This window comes from Sus scrofa, chromosome 1, assembly GCF_000003025.6.
Source record: "Sus scrofa isolate TJ Tabasco breed Duroc chromosome 1, Sscrofa11.1, whole genome shotgun sequence".
NCBI classification, from domain to species: Eukaryota; Metazoa; Chordata; class Mammalia; order Artiodactyla; family Suidae; genus Sus; species Sus scrofa.
The window spans coordinates 64,112,584-64,128,481 of NC_010443.5; the positions used below are offsets into that span (position 1 = coordinate 64,112,584).

The following is a 15,898-nucleotide window of genomic DNA, read 5'->3' on the forward strand; positions in this document are numbered from 1 at the left end:
ACCGGCCTACGCCAGAGCCACAGCAACGCGGGATCCGAGCCGCGTCTGCAACCTACACCACAACTCACGGCAACGCTGGATCGTTAACCCACTGAGCAAGGGCAGGGATCGAACCTGCAACCTCATGGTTCCTAGTCGGATTCGTTAACCACTGCGCCACGACGGGAACTCCTAGAAAGGCTTTAAGGTTATGATCTCAGAAACACGTTTTGAATGATTATGTCTTTTAAAATTTTATGCATTACAAGGATTGTAGGGTTTTGTAAGAATGAAACAATTGTGTTCTTTTGGCTTAAATTTTTATTCCGGTAGTGAACTGTGCTTTAATCACAGACTGGACCTTTCCTGTTAGAGTTAAGTCATCTAACGTCTTTTTATGTGGAGGGAGAGCTTAGATGTGTTGCTCTGAAAGGGCAAGCATCCTTGTTAACCTTCAGGAATGATGTTCTATACAAGAAGGGTATGCCAGTGGGGTACCCTGAATGCTTGCCTTTGAGACTAAAAAGATAGCTAATATCATTCGTTACATGCCATGTGATGCTGTACTGGTTTAAAAAATACACCAATTTATGAAATAATCAGAATTAAAGATAAATTACCACCATATGTAATACATAAAAAATAGTAACCAGGCCCATTGCATGTGTGCTGATTCTTTAATGCTTAGAAGGAGCATTTCCTTTCAAGATGTATTAATTTGATGTAATTTGTTGATTGGGATTAATAAGCCTTGAGTATATTGAAGAATGATTTAATGTAACTACTCTTTCATGGTCAAGACTTATACCTATAATTCATTTTTAAAAAAATCCCTGGGTTTTTATTCTGCAAACCATGTCTATATCTCTTGCTTTTTACTTTTGCCTGCTTAAAATGTGGTGTTATTTCCCTTTAATTACTGTAAATTGCTGAGATCAATCATGAATAACTAATATATTTAAAAAATCATCATTTTAAAAAGGAGTTAATACTAAAATATTATTAAACAAATCTATGATAATAGCAGGAGTTAACTGGTTTCTTATATATGGGTGTGTATCCAATAGTTAATTTTTTAGTATTTAATTTTTTTAATCATATTAACCTAGATTAGTCTGTCTGGTCTTTCTTTGCATGTAATCAAGTTAGACCTATGAGAGGCTTTTTATTTTCCCTTTCACATTAGTATGGCTTAATAAGGTTTTTTTTTCTTCGAAAATACTACATTTTAATGTTCATTTATCAAAGTTGGAGTTCCCATCCTGGTTCTGATTGGACCTCTGGCTTGGAAACTTCGATATGTGCAGGTGTGGCCCTAAAAAGACAAAAAATAAAACTGTCAAAAGTGAAGTTCTGACAACCTTGAAACATTTTTAATAAAAATAAAAACTATAAAGGTTAAATCCCATCAATCCTACATCCCAAACAAGTTATGTTTGAAAAGAAATTCACCAGTATGAGAGGGGACTTCATTAATGAACTTTCCCTAAAGGTGAGGGCAATGAATAATTTTGATTGCATGAAAGAATTGCTGTAGTTTTGAGAAATGTTGGCTGCCTTTCCCTAAGTGAGTGCAAGCTTCCTCTAGAAAGCTTAGAGTAGGAGTGGTCTGGAGAACAGCCCTGGGAGGGTTGCTGATATTTTTGGCATTAAAAAAATTGGCACTTAATATGTGAACTACATTAGCAAAGAAATGAAACAAAAGTAAAAATTCACCTATATATATCCCCATCACCTGAGCAAATCACTATGCGATTCATATTGTACATATAATAAAAGGAGACACATTGATGTTTACAGAGACCCTGTGAAGTATCAGTCTTTGAACTGGGTATATTCCATGTATTGTATAGCCCTGTGATGAGGTGCTCTAATCTGTGTTATTAGAAAATGAAAAAGAGGAGTTCCCGTCGTGGCGCAGTGGTTAACGAATCCGACTAGGAACCATGAGGTTGAGGGTTCGGTCCCTGCCCTTGCTCAGTGGGTTAACGATCCGGCGTTGCCGTGAGCTGTGGTGTAGGTTGCAGACGCGGCTCGGATCCTGCGTTGCTGTGGCTCTGGCGTAGGCTGGTGGCTACAGCTCCGATTCGACCCCTAGCCTGGGAACCTCCATATGCCACGGGAGCTGCCCAAGAAATAGCAACAACAACAACAATAAAAAAAAAAAAAAAAAAAAAAAGAAAATGAAAAAGACTCAAAAAAGTTAGGTAACTAGCCAAGAGTGGGCAGCCTAGGGAGGGCCAGCTGTTGATACCTGAACACAGCTCTATTTTATAGAATCTTTTTGTTTGTTTGTTTGTTTGTTTTTTGGCTGCTCTGTGTCATATGGAATTCCCTGGCCGGGGATCAGATCCAAGCCTCAGTTGCAGCCTATGCTGTAGTTGTAGCAACAGTGGATCCTTTAACCCACTGTGCCGGGCCAGGGATCAAACCTGCATCCCAGAGCTACAGAGATGCCCCTGATCCCATTGAACCACAGCAGGAACTCCTAGAATCTATGTTTTATTTTGTTTTTGCATGCTAAATTTATTTGGTTGTATTTTTAATCTCACACAAAAACTGATATTTATATTACTAGTCTTTTAGGGAGCATTACAACTTTTGGAAGGTACCACAGCCATCTGATAAGTGGGAAGAATTCTACCTACCTTGTTTTTTTATTGTAATCAAGCTCCAGAGGAAAATTCCCTACTCTTTTCCCAAGTTCATTAAGCTGAGCTTAAAAGCTGAAGCTGGTCAAAATATACTTAAAATGTTTACATTTCTTAATTTTTTTATAAATATATTTCTAGGCTTTGAATGATATTTAGTAAAGTCAGTAAATTCTCTCTTCACCAAAATAATACTTTTGTACATTCAGTGGTTGACCACTAAGTCACGAGCATAAACTTTTTATTTTGCCTCCTCATATAATGAATTTGCATAGGAAAGCAGTTAAAATTGAGTCTTCAGGAGCTTGGCTTTTTAAAGAATGTAGGGTAAACAGCATTAAATTTCAACAAAATGTGAACATTACATATCTAAACCCATGATTTCAGGGGAGTTCTTGGAGTGCATTTTCTCATAGAAGCAATATTTAAAATTTAAATGGTGGTTAGGTTTTCTGATAAGTTCATAATAAATGAATATGTCCATCTCTCTGGGTTTTTAAAGCAGCAGAGCCCCTCCCCTCCTTTTCACAAACAAAATCTTATGGAGGACTCTAATTGAATTTCTTGGGAATCTTTTAACCTTCAGTTGAGTTAGTCTAAATAAAACAAGGAATTTGCTATAAAAATCTGGATTGGTTCATTTACCCCAAAAGGCAGAAATGCGTGGAAAATCCAGAATGTCATCTTTCTCTCCATCTCCTGCCTCTCACTTTTTCACACTTGCTTCTTTTTTCTGTTTTTTTTTTTTCCCTACAGAATTGTTTTCTTGGTTTCCTGATCCACACGACAGAAAACATAATTGAGGCTAGGGTGAAGCAAGTGAGGTGCAAAATTTAAGAAGGCATCAAAAAATTAGATGATCTGATAAATAATATTTTAATGAAATTATATGTAACTTATGCAATTATATGTAATTAAATGTAATTAGATAATAACATTGTAAAATAAATAATATTTTAATTTCATAGATGATGATGAACATAATGTAAACATTTTTTTTTTTGTCTTTTTGCCTTTTCTAGGGCTGCACCCACGGCATATTCCCATAATGTAAACATTTTAATAAAGGTAGGATTAGTGTAAAAAGAGCCACATCTGTCAGTTACTGTATTGTTTTCTACTTGCAAATCAGCAGCCCAACTAACCTGAGATTGTGGTTCCCATTCCAAATCCCAGAGGAGGGCTCTGATTGGCTCCACTTGGTTTAGGCCCAGACTCTTTGACCAATCAGCTCAGGCCAGGTGGTAGCAGGTGCTTGATACCAACAAAACCTTGTGGGATGATGTGCAAGCACAAGAATAGGTGATCACTCTTTCCAAGCACCAGTTCTTGCATGTGAAGAGAGACTGGACAGGATCAAATAAGCCAGGGAACTCTGACACTTGGACTCTCCTTCTCCTCACCTTAGACACCAGTACTAACTTTACCAAGCCCTGAAGGGGAGAGTTGAGCCTGTTTGAACAGAGAATTTAATTTCAGCCAACCAGGGAGAAATTAGTACTAGCCATGTACAAGGCAGGAGAAAAGTCCTTGGCACTGTTGGTCAGGGTCTGATGAGGAAAGTAAATACCATTTCTCAGACAGAAAGCCAGAGGGGTTTTGATGTTGGGAAAAGGTTGATTGTGTGAACTGGTGGTTACCCTTATACAGTAGGCCAAAGAATACAAGATTGTGTTTTGTTCCTTTGGGAAATCCAGTACTTTTCCAGTAACCTTCAAACTACAGCCAGAGTGGTCTTTCTAAATGCCAGTCTTATCATGCAAGTCTCTTGCTTAAAAACCTTCAGGAGTTCCTGTGGTGGCTCAGTGGTAACAAGCTCCACTACTATCCATGACGACGCAGGTTCAATCCTTGGCCTCCCTCAGTGGGTTAAGGATGCTGCATTGCCATGAGCTGTGGTGTAGGTCACGGATGTGGTTTGGATGGAGTTGCTGTGGCTGTGGTATAGGCCTGTAGCTACAGCTCTGATTCAACCCCTAGTCTGGGACCCTCCATATGCCACGGCTGCAGCCCTAAAAAGATTAAAAAAAAAAACCTTCGGTGGACTCCCACTAGTTTTAGGATAAAGACAATATTCTTTTTAAAAATCTTTAAAATTATAGTTGTTTTATAATGTTTTGTCAATTTCTGCTGTACAGCATAGTGACCCAGTCATACATATATACATTCTTTTTCTCATACTATCTCCTATCTTCTATCACGTTCCATCACAAGTGATTGGATATAGTTCCCTGGACTATACAGGAAGACCTTATTGCTTATCCATTCTAAATATAATAGTTTGCATCTACTACCCTAAACTCCCAGTCCATCCCCCTCCTTTCTTTTTCCTCTTGGCAGGCACAAGTCTGTTGTTCTCCATGTCTGTGAAGACCAGTATTCTTAACACTGCTGTGTGATCTTCCCTCTGACCTCTAATAGGCCCCGCTTATTCCTGCCTTAGGATCTTTGCAGAGGCTGTTGGCTCTGCCCAGGATGCCTCCCAACCATCATTCTCCCACCCCTTCACCCAGGTAATAATTATCTTTGAGAAAGCAGCTCAGGTGTCACATCCTCAAGGAAGCCCCTTCCCTGATCACACAGGATGGGACAAGTCTCCTGCTATGTTAAAACAATAATAAATCATAAATAGTAATAAAACAATAATAATAATACCTAACACTATGTGACGGACATCTTCTGAGAATTTCATTGTGTTTAATCCTCACAATAATCCTATGAGGTGGGTATTGCTATTTTTAAGATGAGAAAATTGTGCTGAGAGCCCTTTGCACTTATGACAATTATGATTAAAGAATTAATTATACAGGTACTGGCAGTAGCCAGGATGGGGCTGGAGGGAAGCCTTTTGTTAAGAAGGGAAGGGCTATGAGGTGATCCTGAGGCTTGGGCAGTGCTTACTTGGGATGGCTTTGAGAGTGATGAATGATAATAGTGAAGGCTAAAATACTCTCAGGGCACTCCCTGCTGACCACTATGGCCCCCTACGAGCCCTGTGAAAAGAGGAACTCATGTTATTAATTACTGTATCCTAGAAACTCAGCTCTGGCTCTTGCGTAAAGTGGTTCCTCAAGAAAGATTTATTTTATGAATCAGTGGGGAAAAAAATCTCCACAATTTTGGAGGTATTTTTGATTTTGCTACATTCAAATTCTTTCCTAACTGCATAGCATTGATGGTGGGGGTCAGACCCCAGGGGTTTCATTTATTCTTGGGCTAATTGATAGGTGCCCTGGATTTGAAAGGACATGGGTGGACTCTGGTTAGGGATCAGGTGGACCAAAGGAACAGATCTAGACCTCAGGAGTGCTGGTCCTTCTGGTGAGGCAAGATTGGGAAGAACATACTGCTCTAAGTGGAAGTAGACAAACAAGTCAGAATTGCATGCTCTTTGCCCAGGTGATCACAAAGACTAATTTGGTGGAAGGGAATGTATTAGTTTTTTAGTTTTAAGGTCATGGATATACAGGGCTGAGATGAATACAATTCATCATAGGATGATTTGGACTTATGGTGCCAATAGGCTTAGAAACTTGTAAATGGTCACAAAGGGACCTTGAAAGTGATCACTCTCAATTAACAGAAAAAGAGCCACCTCATGTGCTCCCAACCCCACATAGCACTACCTTTAGGACTTGTGCTAAAAGTGAGTATATCTCTAAGGGGCTGTGAGCAGCCCTTAGATCTAGATGCTTAGAGAACACTTCTAACTTTTTCCCCTATCATTCTGCTTCCTACAGCCCTTCCAAACTGGCTCAGCCCTGAATCCTTTTTTGGATTCTAAGGAAGGGAAAGGCAGGATCCTGGCCTGGATCTCCTTGGGCACTTGGAAAAGTGAAGAGCACTGAGTTAAAAAGGAATCCACATCCCAGGTGCAGGAAAAAGTACAAGGAGACAGGGGGAGGGTAAAGAGGACTGGCTAGCTGAAAGACAAACTTCATGTAAGGGAAACTTAAAATGTAAAATAGAATTAATGAACAAAATATAAAAACGAATGTTACACAAAAGGAAAATTAGAATTTATTGATACAGCTTATATAAAATGTAGTAAATAGTAATATGTAATAATAGTAAATAATAATTTTCAGGGATTGATTCATCTGTAACTCATTTTAATTCTTTTTTTTTTTTTTTTTTTTTTTTTTTGCTTTTGAGGGCCGCACCTGCAGCATATGGAGGTTCCCAGACTAGGGTGTCTAATCGGAGCTACAGCTGCTGGCCTACACCATAGCTACGGCAACGTGGAATCCGAACCGCACCTGCAACCTACACCACAGCTCATGGCATCGCCAGATCCTTAACCTACTTAGCAAGGCCAGGGATCAAACCTGCGTCCTCATGGGTGCCAGTCAGAATCGTTAACCGCTGAGCTGCCATGGGAACTCCTAATTCACCTTTAAAATGTTTATTCCACTAAACTTTGTAGAATGGACCAGATTATAATTAGATAATTCCTAAGGTAAGCTGATTTAGTGATTTGGTTTCCAAACAATATGGGAATTTTATTTATCTTAAGATTTTTAATTGTCATGTTTGTAATGTCTGCAAAATATCAAGTTAAATGTGTCCTTTAATTTTTTATTATTTTAACTTTTAGGATTCTTGTTCTACACTCACCTAAATATTGGGAGCATTTAAAAATATTAAACTTTCAGAAATATTAAGGGTTTATTTTTCACTTCTCTGTAGTAATAAATAGCCTTATGCCATCTTAATTCTCAAGTATCCATCTCTGTTCGTGTTTGTGTTATGCTATAAGAGACTGGAGTGTATAACCTAGTTTCTGAAAGGAATCTAGCAGTGATAGGTTGCTAAGAAAGTCTCTTAGCTAATTAAACAATGTGCCTTGAATTTTTCTGAGTCTCTTTACTGCTTGTCATAATGGATCAATTGAAAATGATGCTTATTTTTAGGTTTGTCAAAACTTAAATTAGAAATAAATGAAAGTATTGGAATTCTTGTGGTGGGTGAGTGGTAATGAACCTGACTAGTATCCATGAGAACTCGAGTTTGATACATGGCCTTGCTCACTGGTTTAAGGATCCTATGTTGCCATGAGCTATAGTGTAGGTTGCAGATGCGGCTCAAATATGGTGTCTCTATGGTTGTGGTGTAGGCCAGCAGCTGCAGCTCTGATTCAGCCTCTACCCTGGGAACTTCTATATGCTGTACTTGCAGCCTTAAAAAAAGAAAAAGAAGAAATAAATGAAAGTATAGACATCTTATTTTCATTAATTAAAAAAGAAAACAAGAAATATGTATAATTGTGGGAGTTCCCTGTGGTGCAGCAGGCTACAGATCTGGAGTTGCCACAGCTGTGGCATAGGTTGCAATTGCAGCATAGGTTCGATCTCTGGCCCGGGAACTTCTATGTGCTGTGGGTGTGGCCAATAATAAAAAAACTCAAATAAGTATAATTGTATGAAAAATGTTTGAAAGGACCTGGTGTTTGGTCCTTGTTTGGAATTTTCTGCAAATTATGATATGTGTATGTGAGTTACTATGGGCATAGCCATTGAAGGTTTGTATACAATGTAGCAAAACTTTTAGTTAGATTGGAAATCATAGCTCTCTCTTTTATGTAAATCAGCAGAAATAGGCACAGCTTTGTATATTCCTTTCATAAGTGTTATTTACACTGTTACTGCTTTACAAAATGAAGCTCAAAGAGAGCCTGTTTATCCAAATTGGCATTAATTTTGCTCCTGGGTATATTAGAAAGTGGGAGCTAGACCGTCTAATGAGGGTTGTAAAGCATAGCCATGGACCATGTCCCAGACTATTCAAATAATTTACTTCTCAATATAGAGTTAAATCAATGATTGAAAATGAAGACTAGGTGTGGAGTTTGGGATTAAATGAGTGTATAGCCAAGGAGCGATTTCAAGCGTAACAACATCATCCTATTATGTATTTCCAATTATGCTAATACTGAAGCTCCTGTAAGAATGTTTTCCATTTCCTTCTACTTTTCATTCTCTCCATATGTTACTTTTTTTTTTTTTTTTTTGTCTTTTTTGTCTTTTTTTTTTTTTTGTTGTTGTTGTTGTTGCTATTTCTTGGGCCGCTCCCGCGGCATATGGAGGTTCCCAGGCTAGGGGTTGAATCGGAGCTGTAGCCACCAGCCTACGCCAGAGCCACAGCAACGCAGGATCCGAGCCGCGTCTGCAACCTACACCACAGCTCACGGCAACGCCGGATCGTTAACCCACCAAGCAAGGGCAGGGACCGAACCCGCAACCTCATGGTTCCTAGTCGGATTCGTTAACCACTGCGCCACGACGGGAACTCCTCCATATGTTACTTTTAATTTAGTTTTCAAAACTCCACTCCTTGAATTGAAAATCATCTTTCCCTCACATCTAACCAACGCATAGTTGATTTTAACTTAATTTCACTAATATTCATGCTTAGAAGGAAAGTAAAATTACTCTAAGGGACAAGTCACCTAGTATTTGTTGTTTAGCCTATGCAGTTTTATTTTATCAAATATTTTTTTTTAATTGAGGTATAGTTGATTTACAGGCCTATATTAGTTTCAGGTATACAGCAAAGTGATTCAGTTATGTATATGTTCTTTTTTAGATTCTTTTCCATTATAGGTTATTACAAGATATTGAATATAGTTCCCTGTGCTATACAGTAGGACCTGGATGATCTATTTTATATATAGTCATGTGTATCTGTTGATCCTATATTATTTTTCCTTCCCCACCCTTCCCCTTTGGTAATGATAAGTTCGTTTTTTATGTCTGTGAATCTATTTCTATTTTGTAAATAAGTGCATTTGTATTATTTTTTTTGATTCCACATATAAGTGATATCAGATGACATTTGTCTTTGATTAGGTCCATTAATGTTTCTTTAGATGGCTTTATTTCATTCTTTTTTATGACTGAATAATATTCTATAACACATCTTGTTTATCCATTCATCTGTTAATGGACACTTAGATATTGCATCCATGCAGCTATTGTAAATAGTGCTGCCATGAAAATTGGGGTACAGGTACCTTTTTGTTTTTTTTCTAATTTTTTAAATTATAGTTGATTTACAATCTTCCATCAATTTCTGCTGTACAGCAAAGTGACACAGTCATATATATATATTTATATATTTATATATATTTATATATATATTTATATATTTATATATATACATTTCTTTTTCTCACTTTATCCTCCATTGTGTTCCATCACAAGTGATTAGATATAGTTTCTTGAGTTGTACAGCAGGATCTCATTGCTTATCTACTCAACATCACTAATTATTAGAGAAATGCAAATCAAAACTACTATGAGGTACTACCTCAGACCTGTCAGAATGGCCATCACCATCAAGTCAACAAATAACAAATGCTGGAAGGGTGTGGAGAACAGGGTACCCTCCTACACTGTTGGTGGGAATGTAAATTGATACAACCACTGTGGAAAACAGTATGGCAATACCTCAGAAAACTAAATATAGAACTACCATATGACCCAGCAGTCCCACTCTTGGGCATATATTAGGACAAAATTTTCTTTGAAAAAGATAGCATGTACTGGTATGTTCATTGCAACACTGTTCAAGACAGCCAAGACATGGAAACAACTCAAATGTCCATCGACAGATGAATGGATTAAGAAGATGTGGTATATATACGCAACGTAATACTACTCAGCCATAACAAAAGAACAAAATAATGCCATCTGAAGCAACATGGATGGTACTAGAGACTCTTATACTGAGTGAGGTAAGTCAGAAAGAGAAAGGCATACCATATGATATAACTTATATCTGGAATCTAATGTACGGCACAAATGAACCTTTCTACAGAAAAGGAACTCATGGACTTGGAGAACCCAGACTTGTGTTAAGAGTTAATAGATGCAAACTCAGGCATTTGAAATGCCTAAGCAGTGAGATCCTGCTGTATAGTACAAGGAACTATATCTAGTTACTTGTGATGGAACATGATGGAGGATAACGTGAGAAAAAGATTATATATGAATACATATATATATATATATATGTGTATATATATATATGTTTGGGGTTAGTAGATGCAAACTACTGCATTTTTTCATGTGCCTCTTGGCCACTGTATATCTTCTTTGGAGAAATGTCTATTCAGGTCTTCTGCCCATTTTTCATTTGGGTTGTTGGTTTTTTTGCTGTTGAGTTGTATAAGTCGTTTGTATATTTTAGAGATTAAGTCCTTGTCAGTTGCATTGTTTGAAACTATTTTCTCCCATTCCATAGGTTATCTGTTTTTTTGTTGTTTGTTTTTTGTTTTTTATGGTTTCCTTTGCTGTGCAAAAGCTTGTCAGTTTGATTAGGTCCCATTAGTTTATTTTTGCTTTTATTTCAGTTTCTTTGAAAGACTGACCTGAGAAAACAGTTGTTAAGGTTGATATCAGAAAATGTTTTGCTTATGTTCTCTTGTAGGAGTTTGATGGTGTCTTATCCTACTTTTAAGTCTTTAAGCCATTTCGAGTTTATTTTTGTGCATGGTGTGAGGGTGTGTTCTAGTTTCAATGACCTACGTGCAGCTGTCCAGTTTTCCCAGCACTACTTGATGAAGAGACTCTCTTTTTCCCATTTTATATTCTTGCCTCCTTTGTTGAAGATTAACTGACCATAGATGTATGGGCTTATTTCTGCATCCTTTATTCTGTTCCATTGGTCTGTAAGTCTTTTTTTGTGCCAATGCCACACAGTCTTGATTACTGTAGCTTTATAATACTGCCTGCAGTCTCATAGAGTTATGCCTCCTACTTGGTTTTTGTCCCTCAGGATTGCTTTAGCAATTCTGGATCTTTTATTGATACATATATATCTTTGGATTGTTTGTTCTAGTTCTGTGAAAAATGTCATGGGTAATTTGATAGAGGTTGCATTGAATCTGTAGGTTGCTTTGGGTAGTATGGCCATTTTACAATATTAATTTTTCCAACCCAGGAGCATGGAATATCTTTCCATTTCATTATATCTTCTTTAATTTCCTGTTAATGTTTTATAGTTCTCAGCATGGAAGTGTTTTACCTGTTTCGTCAGTTTTATTTCTAGATATTTAATTTTTGGGGGTGCAATTTTAAAATGCATTTTTATATTCCTTTTCTAATATTTCATTGTTAGTATATAGAAATGCATCCTGTTTCTGAATGTTAATCTTTTATCCTACTACTTTGCTGAATTCATTGATCAGTTCGAGTAATTTTTGTGTGAAATCCTTAGGGTTTTCTATGTATATAGTATCATATCATCTGCACAGAGGAACAGTTTTACCTCTTCTCTCCCAGTTTGGATACCTTTTATTTGTTTTGTCTGTCTGATTGCTGTGGCTAGGACTTCCAATATTACGTTGAATAAAAGTAGTTTGAGTGGGCAGCCTTGTTTTGTTCCAGATTTCAGCAGGAAGGCTTTTAGTACAATACTCAATACTCAATACAATCCATTGAGTATTGTATTGGCTGTGGGTTTGTCATAAATGGCTTTCATCACGTTAATGTATGTTCCCTCTATACCCACTTTGGTAGGAGTTTTTATCATGAATGGATGTTGGATTTTGTCAAATGCTTTTTCCGCATATATTAGATGATCGTGTGGTTTTTGACTTTTCTTTTGTTAATGTGGTATGTGACATTGATTGATTTGCATATTTTGAACCATCCTTGTGAACCTGGGATGAATCCCACTTGGTTCCGGTGTATGATATTTTTTTATATGTTGTTAGATTCAGTTGGCTAAAATTTTGTTGAGATTTTTGTGTCTATATTCTTCAAAGATATTGGCCTATAATTTTCTTTTTTTATAGTATCTTTGTCTAGTTTTGGTATTAGGGTGATGGTGGCTTCATAGAATGTCTTTGGCCGTGTTCCTTCTTCTTCACCCTTTTGGAAATTTTAAGAAGGATAGGTATAAGTTCTTTGTATGTTTGATAGAATTCACCTGTGAAGCCATCTGATCCTGAACTTTTGTTTGTAGGGTTTTTTTTTTATTACATATTCAATTTCATTTCTAGTGATCAATTTGGTCAAATGCTCTGTTTCTTCTTGAATCAGTTTTGGTGGGCTGTATGTCCCTAGAAAGTTGTCCATTTCTTCTAGGTTGTCAAATTTGTTGGTATACAATTGTTTCTAGTATTTTCTTATTTATTTATTTATTTTGTATATGTGCAGTATCCATTGAGATTCCTCCTTTTTCATTCCTTATTTTATTTATTTGAGTTTTTTCTCTCCTCTTCTTGGTGAGTCTGGCTAGAGGTTTGTCAATTTTTTTTACCCTTTCAAAGAACCAGCTCTTGGTTTTATTGAGTTTTTCTATTGCTTTTTTGAATTTCTGTTTTATTGATTTCCTCTCTGATCTTTATGATTTCCTTCCTGCTGCTGACTTTGGGTTTCGTTTGTTCTTCTTTTTCTAATTCTTTTAGGTGGTAGGTTAAGTTGTTGATTTGAGATTTTTCTTCTTTTCTGAGGAAGGCCTGTATCACTATGAACTTCCTTCTAAGCACTGTTTTTGCAGCATCCCATAGATTTTGAATGGTTGTATTTTCATTATCATTCGTCTTGAGTTATTTTTTCATTTCCATTTTGATTTTCTCATTAACCCTTTGGTTTTTTAGTAGCATGTTGTTTCGTCTCCATGTAGTCAGTCTTTTCTCATTTATTTTCCTGTGACTGAGTTCTACTTTCATGGCATTGTGATTAGAGAAGATACTTGATATAATTTCTGTACTCTTAAATTTCTTGAGGTTATTTTTCTGTCCCAGTATTTGGTTAGTCCTTGAGAATATTCCATGTGCACTTGACAAGAATGTATATTCTGATTTTTTTGGTTGTAGTGTCCTGACAATATCAATTAAGTCTAACCTTTCTATTGTCATTTAGGATCTCTGTTGCCTTATTGATTTTCTATCTAGAGGGTCTGCCCACTGATGTGAGTGGGGTGTTAAACCTCCTACCATTATTGTATTCACATCAATTTCTCCTTTTATGTCTGTTAGCATTTGTTATATGTGTCTGGGTGCTCCTATACTATGGGCATATATACTGATGAGTGTAATATCCTCTTCTTGAATTAATCCCTTTATCTACGTGTATCTTTTTGAATTATGGTTTTCTCTGCATGTATGCCCAGGACTGAGATTGCTGGATCACATGGTAACTCTATTTTCAGTTTTTCAGCGTACTTCCATTCTGTTTTCCATAATGGCAGCACCAACTTACATTCCTACCAACAGTGTGGGAGGGCTCTCTTTTCTCCACACCCTCTCCAGCATTTTTATCTATATACTTTTTGATGATGGTCATTCTGATTGGTGTGAGGTGATTTTTCATTGTGGTTTTAATTTGCATTTCTCTAATAATTAGCAGTGTTGAGTATCTTTTCATGTGTCTGTTGGCCACCTCTGTGTCATTTTTAGAGAAATGTATTTGGGTCTTCTGCTCATTTTTTTGATTGGACTGTTTGTTTTTTTTATACTAATCTATATGAGCTGTTTATATATTTTGGACATTAAGCCTTTGTTGTTTGCATTATTTATAAATATTTTCTCCATTCTATAGTTTGTTTGTTTGTTTTGTTATGGTTTACTGGCAGATGCTTATAAGTTTGAATGGGTCTCATTTGTTTATTTTTGCTTTTATTTCTACAGCAAGTGGTGTTGTGAAAACTGGACACCCGTATGTAAATCAATGAAGTTAGAACATTTTCTCATACCATACACAAAAATAAACTCAAAATGGCCTAGAGACTTAAATGTAAGACATCACATTATAAAACTCCTAGAAAAGAACATAGGCAAAACATTCTCTGACATAAATCATAGCAATATTTAATAAATCTTAATTTTTCCCTTTGACCATCAGATGTTTTAATTTCTTTTCTCCATATCCATGACATATGGATAATCCCAGGCCAGGGATTGAATCCAAGCTGCAGCTGCAATCTATGCCATAGCTGCAGAGACAACACCAGATCCTTAACCTGCTGCACCACAGAAAGAACTCCTAAGATATTTTAATTTTTACTGTACCTTTTTTTTGGCCACACCCAGAGCATGTGAAAGTTCCCAGACCAGGGATCAAACCTTCATTACAACAGCAACCCATTTCAGTAACAACCCCCAATCCTTAACCCCTGCACCACAAGGGAACTCCTTTACTGTAACTCTTAATTTTGCTATATTTGGTTCTCAAACACATTTTACTTCTTAGTCTGTGAAATTCTGATTAGGTGAAAAAACTTTAAAACTTAGAAACATTTTGAACCATTGCCTGTTACAAGAGGATTCAGTTAGAATGTTACATAACTCCATGGTGCTTCCTTGAGCTTCTAGAACATTAGTATCATCATGGCCCAGAGTGTGCTTTTTTGCATTAAGCTCACTGTGCTTTTCTTTTCTTTTTTATCTTTTTATTCAGCTGGAATGCTTGCTGACTCCTCTGCAAACTTCTAAGGCTGAGACCCTGAGGAACCCAGCTGGAGAATGCCGTCTGAACGCTTCCTCAGGTCGGCCCTGTAGGTTACATCTTTGCTTGGTGTAGTGAGCCATGTGTGACTTGAAATTGTCACACTGTACATTTCAAGAGTGAGCACAGAGCAGAGGCTGAATTTGTATTTGAAGGAAATAAGCAAACCAGTTAGAGTTTGTTTAAGTGTAGTATGGTAGCATAAGGACCAACTGCAGAGAGCTAATTACTGGCCAAATCTAGATATGTTTCATAATTCTTTTAATGATACTACTTTTTATGTTTTTCTTATTTAGGATGCTTACCTCCCTCAAACAAAAGGCATACTGCTATAAAGGTATTTGATTTAAATAAATAAGCAGAGAACTATACATGTAAATGACTATGGTCCCCTTTAAAGCAATCACTTTTGGGAGTATTTTATGTATTCTCCAAGTACTCATAATATTTTCCTTTAGTACTTATTTAATAGCTATTTACTGAGCCAAGAAAACTACTGTGCAGAGAATCTAGCAGTGAATAAACCAGATAAGGCTTCTTACTCTCATAAAGTGTATGTTCTATAGGGGAAACAGACTTTAAACAAATCACACCAGTAATAATGCAAATGTAATTGTGAAAAGTGCTTTGAGAGATTGATAGGATGAGGGAGAACCTTTCTGAAGAACTGCTCTGTGATGTGAGATCTGAAGGGTGGGATGACAGGAGGAAATGCCCTTGGGCAGGAAGGAGCTTGACACATCCCCCACACTGAGGGGTGCAGTCCATAAGAAAATGCAGGGCCTTCCTTTGAATGTTCTCAGTGGAGGCAAG

General features: G+C 36.9%; 1 protein-coding gene across 23 annotated transcripts in view; it reads left to right on the plus strand.

Moving 5' to 3' along the window:
* Positions 1-15,898, plus strand: part of KLHL32 (kelch like family member 32) — a 228,515-nt gene that overhangs the window by 33,915 nt on the left and 178,702 nt on the right. For 9 of the 23 annotated variants that reach the window (XM_021073224.1, XM_021073220.1, XM_021073225.1 and 6 more), the window contains one exon: positions 15,038-15,134. In XM_021073224.1, coding sequence (XP_020928883.1) covers positions 15,103-15,134 — 32 coding nt within the window. In that variant the 5' untranslated portion in view covers positions 15,038-15,102. Of the gene's footprint in view, positions 1-3,642; positions 3,699-15,037; positions 15,135-15,381; positions 15,423-15,898 lie in introns of those variants that run through there. The other 14 variants (XM_003480291.3, XM_021073289.1, XM_021073242.1 and 11 more) reach the window with 6 other exon arrangements.